This window comes from Herpailurus yagouaroundi, unplaced genomic scaffold (genome assembly GCF_014898765.1).
Source record: "Herpailurus yagouaroundi ecotype Mexico unplaced genomic scaffold, PumYag 220, whole genome shotgun sequence".
Classification (NCBI taxonomy): domain Eukaryota; kingdom Metazoa; phylum Chordata; class Mammalia; order Carnivora; family Felidae; genus Herpailurus; species Herpailurus yagouaroundi.
The window spans coordinates 2,320,406-2,328,280 of NW_024412451.1; the positions used below are offsets into that span (position 1 = coordinate 2,320,406).

Below are 7,875 nucleotides of genomic sequence, written 5' to 3' on the forward strand. Positions count from 1 at the left end.
GGGGGGGGGGGGGGGGGGGGGGGGGGGGGCGTCAGTCCCCAGCTTTGCTAGCTGTGGCATTTAGGGCAATCTCCTTAATTTCTGCCTGCCTCAGATGACGCCAAGCATTTAGAACAGCGCTGCCTTTTGCATATAATTTGCTAAAATAACTCTTATTATAGGCCTTACTTATTGAGTGGGTGTGTAACATGCTTTCTCAGGTCTGACATCAGGGCTCATAAATAAGAATCGGGAATCGGTAGTGCGGTCACCGTGGATGACGAGGAGGAGAAGGAGGATGGACTGATGACGAAGAATCCCCCCCCCCCCAAATCCTAGGAAAAGAGTCCTATTATCCCCCATGGACCTGGTGAGGAAACCGAGGCTCAGAGAGGGTCACCCAGAAAGGAAATGGTCCACCGGGATCTGAGCGGCGCCTGCCGCCGTCCCAGTGCGTGTGCGCCCGTGTGCCCGTGCGTGTCCCCGTGTCCCCCGCGGCTCCCAGGCTGGGCTGGCCCTTCCTGCCGCCGGCGGCCCCGCGCCCCCCTGCCCTGGGCTTCCTGTGACTGCCTGTTTGTTTGCGAGCCCTGGTGGCGGCGGCGGCGGCGGCAGGAGAAGGAGGGAAATCGTATTAATAATGCCCTGGTTCCAGCAGGAAACGGCCGTCAGACACGCTCGCCGCCCCAAGAGCAGGAAACGCGGGGACGGATGCCAGCGCCCGGACAGTCCTCGGCCTAGCGCGCGCAAAAAACGAGCCGGGCGGGCGCGGGCGTGGGGTGGGGGACCCTCACCTGATGTCTGGGTAGTCCCGCACCAGCACCCCCACCTCCACCTGGATGCTGGGCGTGTCTTCCAGCTGCAGGATTTCGGCCAAGTGCGGCACCACGGCGTCCAGCCACGAGGCCTGGGACTCCTGCAAGGGAGAGGCCCCAGGCTCACACTCTGGCCCCAGGTCCCCCTCCCCGTAAACCACACCCCTCCGGGCCTCAGTCTTCTCGTCTGTAAAGGGGGCCAGGGGCGGGTTATCTGGAAGCTTGGGCAATTGGAAGAAAAATCCATAATACATCTACTCCCAGGTTTGTGGATAATGGGGGGGGGGGGGGGGGGGGACCCCCCCAAAACCCCCGCCTGTTTTTTAAAAAAATCTCCCCGGGGGGGACCCTGGAGGACGCGTACATGGGGTCTTTCTGTTTTCTTAAAAAAATCCCCCCCCCCCCCCCCCCCCCCCCGCCCCCGCTGCTGAGCTTCTGCTGGTTGCAACGGGGTACAAATTAAAGAGGGGGGCAATTTGGAACTCTTGGATTTGGGAACGCCAAGATTCTGAGTTCCGGCTGCGCTGAGCCTCTGTCTGTGCTCGTGAGAATAGCTGACGTTTCCGGAGCGCTACCTCTGTGCCAGGTGGGGTCCCAAGCCCTTCACAGGACTTAAGTGACCCAATCCGCACCCCACGCACAGGGGACCGGATTCCGGTTTGCGCCCCGAGGCGAGCAACCCACCGTGAGAAAGCCGACTTTTACGCGCGGAGGACAAGGATCAAAGTGTTCACCGTGGGCTGAAAGTTGGGCGACGGCTTTATGCTAAGGCCCCGCCCCGGCTAGTGGGTCGGGGGTGGGGGGGGGCGGGAGGATTCTCGCGAGGCCAGGTTTTTCGGAGCCCCCCCCCCCCCCCCCCCACCCCCCCGGCCCCCCCGGACCAGCCGCCTGAAGAGCCTCTGCAACTGGGCCGCGTCCTCCCGGAGCCTCCCGGCCACGCGGCTGCGGGTCCGCGCCGAGCGGCAGCGCAGGCGTCCGCGGAGCAGGGGCCGCACGTACTCCACCAGCGCCCGCCGGTGCAGCTCGGCCACCAGCGCCTGGGGGCCGGGGGAGACGCGAGGGCTTGTGAGCAGCCGGTGACCCCTTCCCCCGCTCTCCACGCGCCCCGCGCCCACTCCGGGCACCCCACGGGAACCCCTCCCCCGCCCACAGGGCGCCACACCCCCTCTTAGCCCCCCGGGCCCCCAGGCAGCCCTTCCGACTCCCAACGGGTGACCCCAAGTCCTGCCCGATGATACCCTCCTCTGCCCCCTCATCAGCTCGCCGGCACCCCCTGCCGGCCCAGCCCAGCCCCCCCGGGAGCCCCACCTCCCAGAGGCCCCCACCCTGGGCGCACCCCACCCTACGTGCCCGCGGATGCGCCTCCGCGCGAGCGCCGCCTATCCCACTCTGAGCGAGTGGCTCCGCACCTTGAACGCGTCTCCCCCAGCAGAGCGCTCCCGCCCCTCCTCTCCCCGCCCGCCCACCAGCCCGCGCACCTGGTAAGGCTCATCCTGCATCCTGCGCAGTGCCAGGGCCTGAGCGCCCAGCGTGCCCACGATGCCATCCAGGGCCTCCGGGCTGTTCAGCCACTTCCTGCGCATCAGCTTGTTGAAGTGGGGCTGGGTGCGACGGAAGGGGGAGATGGTTTTAGCCCTCCTCCCTGCCACCGTCTTTCTTCACTTACCAGTTCAACAGATGGGAGCTGAACCGGTTCTGTACGGTGCCCTCCCCGGGCTCACAGTCCGGGGAGGGGGACAGACCGTCCCCAGTGATGGACCCAGAGTGGTCAGGGCAGGGAGGCGGGAACCCAGGAGTTTAGGAAGCCCAGAGGGGATGCCTGAGTCAGCGGAGAGAGTCAAGGAGGGCTTCCTGGAGGAGGGGACACCAGAGCTGGGGACAGAGGCTGGAGGTGAGGGGTGGGAGAGGGAGTGGCTCAATCGGCGGGAGGAGCCAGTGTGAAGGCGGCTCAGATTTCAGACGGGCTTTGGGGTCAGTGGGATCAGAAAGAAGGTGTTCCTGTGGCTGGCAAGATCCATATACTTGAGGGGCCCAGCGCAGAATGAAAATGGAAGGCTCTCATTCAAAATTATGAAGAACTTCAACACAGCAACAGCAGAACAGCAAACCAAGCTCGGGCTCTTCTAGGCAAGGGCGTCCTGTGTGACTGATGGGTTCCACAGACTCTGGAAGCTAGAACTCGCGACAGGGGGATGGGGGGGGTGGGGCTGGAGCACACAGGGCTGTGAGGAGCCCCAGCTTCCTCCTGAGGGCACTGGGAAGCCATGGCAGGTTCTGAGCAGGAGAAGGAGCGGGTCAGGCTTGTGCATTACTGAGATCTTGATGGGAGGGGCAAGGCTGAAGCAGAAATGGGGGGGGGGCTCAAAAGAGAAGAAAGAGGGAAAGAAGCAGATGAGAGGGGTGAGGAGGGGGAATGCAGGACCCAGATAGTAGGATTCGTACAATTTCTGGGGGGGGTGGGGGAGGGGAGGGAGGCACCTGCAAGTGACCTAAGAGGTGGGACCAGCAGCAGGACGGTCCCTGAAGTGGACCTGGGGGCAGGGAGGGGGAGATGCCGTGGGCTGGGTGGACCCTGGGGAATGTGAGGTCCCCGGGGACATGGGGGGTCAGTGTCCAGGGGGTCTGAACTGAAGTAGGTCCTATCCCACTCTGCCCCACACCTACTGCGAACAGTAGCCTGGCCGCGTGAACCTCCAGGAGTGGGGCCTTGTGTTGAAAAGCAGGTGTGAATTAGATGAGCTGACGCTCTTGGTTCAGGGCCTGTCACTGTTGCTATGAACCCTGTATTTTTTTTTTAATTTTTTAATGTTTATTTATTTTTGAGACTGAGAGAGACAGAGCATGAACAGGGGAGGGGCAGAGAGAGAGAGAGGGAGACACAGAATCCAAAGCAGGCTGCAGGCTCCAGGCTGTCAGCAAAGAGCCCGACGCGGGGCTCGAACTCACAGACCGTGAGATCGTGACCTGAGCCGCAGTCGAATGCTTAATGGACTGAGCCACCCAGGTGCCCCTAAGAACCCTGTATTTTTACTGAGATATCAGCCAGTGCCCGTGGGCTGGGACCCAGCTAAGCACCGTACGGCCACAATCTTATTGCCTCCTTCCGGCCACCAGCCACCTGTGCCCATTTTCCAGATGAGCGAACAGAAACCCCAAGAGGGCAAGCAACTGGCCCAAGGTCCCCCTCCTCAGAAGCAGTGCAGCCACTGCTGGAACAAAGACTGTACCCCTTCCCAGCACCCCCATAAGGCCCCCACTTGCTCACGTTCATGCACACACTTGTCCGTCTAGTCATTCAACAAACACCCCCCGCCCCCTTCCTGTGGCTCAGCTGGGTCGCTGGGGACACGTGGAGGAGGCTCAGGGACACACGGAGCAGAACGAGACAAACAAAACTCTTGAGGATTTGATCATCGCGAGCAGGTCAGGGGAATCATAATGCCGATCTGAGATTTGGTGATTTTAAGGAATTATCGTTCCCTTGGTTGGGTATGAAAACGGCACCGTGGTTATGTTTGTTCAAGAAGGATTTCTTATCTTTCGGAGATGCAGGCTGAAATGTTGATGGGTGATGACAGGATGTGGCGGGGGCAGGGGTGGGGGGGTGGTGGAGAAAGGCGACACAAGATTGGCCTGGAGCTGATACTTGCTGGAGCTGGTCCACGGGAGGTCATTCTGTCATTCTGCCTATTTTTTGTGTATGTTTGAAATTTTCCATAATAAAAAGTTATTTTAGAAACATTCCGACAAATCCTGCCCTGGAGAAGCTCACATTCCAGCGGGGGGGGGGGGGGGGGGGTTGGGGGGGGGAAAAAAAAAAAAAGCAAAGGCAGTAACAGAGCAGGTGGCCCTAAGTGCTTGGTTGGAGAGAAACTCAGCAGGGAGTGGGGAAGGGAGTCTCCTCTTGGGGCTTCTATTTTATTATTATTATGTTTTAAATATTTATTTATTTTTGAGAGACAGAGACAGAATATGAGCAGGGGAGAGGCACAGAGAGAGGGAGACACAGAGTCTGAAGCAGGCTCCAGGCTCCGAGCTGTCAGCACAGAGCCCGGTGCGGGACTCGAACCCACGAACTGTGAGATCATGACCTGAGCTGAAGTGGGAGGTTTAACTGACTAAGCCCCCCAGGCGCCTCCGGGGCTTCTATTTTAAATAGGGCAGTCAGAGGAGGTCTCACTGAGAAGGTGACATCTGGATCAAGACTTGAAAGAAGTGAGGGAGGGGGCAATGGGGCTACTGGGGAGAAGAGCGGTCCAAACAGAGCAAACAGCAAGTGCAAAGGTCCTGAGGCTGGACTAGGTCTTGTTAAGGAATAGCAGAGTGGAGTAAGTGAGGAGGACAGTGGGAGAAGGGGAGGTCAGAGAGGGAGAGGAAAGGGTCAGACCATCGAGGGCCTTGGGGGCCACAGCAAGGACTTTGGCTCTTGCCCTGAATGAGCTGGGAGCCATGGAGGGTTCTGAGCAGAGGAGGGACATGATCGGATGTACGACATAGATTGAGCGTGCACTATAACCAGGGATACACACACCTCTGTCTCATTCCCAGGTACTCCCACCACCCTCCCCACATACTCTCACCCACTTCTGACCCCAGCCCCTTCTGGGCGTGCACAGGAGCCCAGGGGTAACCTGGGCTCCAGGGTCTAGGAGAGGCCGGGCAGGGATTTGGGGGCCTCAGTGAGGAGGGGCTCCACCTGATCCCCAAGACCCCTTCTGCTGGTGGCTCTCCATCCTTCCCTTGACTGTGTTCTCCCCTCTTCCTTCCCCCACCCCCTTTTGCCCCCCTACAAATGATCCAAACAGGCCATCACCCCCCCCACCCCCGCGTGCTTCCCAAACACCGAGTCATGGGCTTAAAGGAACTGCAGGTTGCGGGGGGGGGGGGTGTGCTCCCCTCTCCTGGCACAGGCCCTACCCCTGCCCCCTGCCTCACTCACCTGCAGCTCTTGGAAAAGCAGGTCAGCCAGGACACGGTGGCAGAGGCGGGTCACGCGGTCCAGAGCGCTGGCTGCGGCTTCCCGGGCCAGCTCGCTCTCGGGGGGTCCCACCTGCGCCAGGCGCTCTGCCAGAGCCCTGTGTGGGTCAGAGGAGCCAAAAGTCAAGGAGCCCCGATATTCAGCTCAACTGCTTGGACCCCTCTGCCTTCTCAGATGGACTATTTTGTGAGCACCGAGGTGACAGGTCAGATGGGGAGCTGGGGAGAGTCAGGGGCTCTGGGGAGAGTCTGGGGGGATGACAAATAGGAGGGGATGTCTGGGAGGCTGGGGGTGTGTGTGTGTGGAAGCTCCGTGGAACGTGATTCTAAACATCTAGAATTCTAAGATTCTACGGTTCTCATTTTCTCTCATTGCAACCATGATCCCTCCGTCATTAAAAGGACAGTAACCTGGTCTGAGAGCAATGTGGCATTTTCTGGCCAAATCCCAGCGGGCCCCCTTCTGGGACTGTGTCCCTCAGAGTCCCCACGTCTGTGGGAGTTGACAGGTGTGCCACGTTTTTCTCTGCAAAAGGGTGGAGCCAACTCTCCATTCACTGGGGACACATTAAATAAATGATCGAACATGCAAAACGTGGAACGCAGTTCACGTGTTGCAAAGGAAAAGTGGTAACTCCAAAAGCTCACAGAAAGATCTCCAAGCTGTTAAGGGGGAAAGGCACAGAAGTGTGTTCAATATTCTACCATTTGCATATTTTTCTTTTTAAGGAAAAGGAATAAGGGGGGCCTGGCTGGCTCAGTTGGTAGAGCATGAGGCTCTTGATCCTAGGGTTGTGAGTTCGAGCCCCACATTGGGTGTAGACATTACTTGAAAATAAAAGCTTTAGGGGCACCTGGGTGGCTCAGTTGGTTAAGCGTCTAACTTCCACTCAGGTCATGAGCTTATGGTTTGTGAGTTAGTTCGAGCCCCACATCAGGCTCTGTGCTGACAGCTCAGAGCCTGGAGTCTGCTTCTGATTCTGTGTCTCCCTCCCTCTCTGCCCCTTCCCCACTCACACTCTGTCTCTCTCTGTCTCTCTCAAGAATAAATAAACATTAAAAAAATAATGAAAAAAAAAAAAGAATAAAAGCTTAAAAAAAAAAAAAAAGAGGGGCGCCTGGGTGGCTCAGTTGGTGAAGCATCCGACTTCGGCTCAGGTCATGATCTCATGGTTTGTGAGTTCGAGCCCCGCATCGGGCTCTGTGCTGGCAGCTCGGAGCCTGGAGCCTGCTTCGGATTCTGTGTCTCCCTCACTCTCTCTGCCCCTCCCCTGCTCACTCTCTGTCTCAAAAATAAATAAACATGAAAAAAATGTTCTTAAAGGGAAAGGAATAATATGTATTCACATTAGTGAGATATATTTACCTGTATATGAAATATGAATATGAAATAGGTATATATGAAATACGTGTATGGACATGCACAAAATATGCATATTCATGTGTGTATATATATATATATGCATGGAGTATGCAAATGCACACATACCCTTATTTACACATATTTACTGGTAAATGTCCTGCAAAGATACGACAGACTCTAGCAGTAAGGAAGGTGGGGGCCGTATAGGCGTGAGGCTTTTCACGGTGTGCCCGAGTGTGCCTTGAATTAGGAAGCATGTAAATACATCACCGATTTTGAAAACGCATTGAAAATACGTTAATAAAAAAGGGAAAATACGATAAAAAAAGCAAAAAAAAAAGATCTGTAATTCTTAGAGTGTTTGAGTCTTTCTTCTGGGTGCGTGTTAATTACAGCACCCCAATATTCTGATTGCTACATAATTCTAGTGCTCTGTGATGCTAAGATTCTTTCTAGGACCCCCCCCCTCCAAGGTTTGATGTTTCTAAGGCCCCCACGTGCCCGTGTCTCTGGGCCAGCTCTGTGATCCCCACCCAGGGCCCCGGGGCACCCCAGTTCAGCTTGTCGCCGGGACTGGTCCTCTCCCCCACACGCTGGGTGCTCTCACCTCAAGGGGGGCCCGCAGTTGACCAGGGAGATGGTCCTGCTGATGTACCTGTCGGGTAGCAACTCCCGAACTCCTGGATTCTCATGGAATCGCTCCACCCGCTGCTGGAAGCTAGTCGGGGGGGGGGGGGGGGGGGG

At 57.4% G+C, this 7,875-nt stretch overlaps 1 protein-coding gene across 1 annotated transcript in view; it reads right to left on the reverse strand.

The window, feature by feature from the left end:
- Window positions 1-7,875, reverse strand: part of LOC121018603 (exocyst complex component 3-like protein 2) — a 13,778-nt gene that overhangs the window by 1,401 nt on the left and 4,502 nt on the right. Inside the window, exons 5-9 of the mRNA XM_040457392.1 lie at window positions 7,739-7,849; window positions 5,731-5,866; window positions 2,270-2,392; window positions 1,673-1,828; window positions 771-892 (exon numbers count right to left, since the gene is read on the reverse strand). Of these exons, the coding sequence (XP_040313326.1) occupies window positions 771-892; window positions 1,673-1,828; window positions 2,270-2,392; window positions 5,731-5,866; window positions 7,739-7,849 (648 nt within the window). The remainder of the gene's footprint in view (window positions 1-770; window positions 893-1,672; window positions 1,829-2,269; window positions 2,393-5,730; window positions 5,867-7,738; window positions 7,850-7,875) is intronic.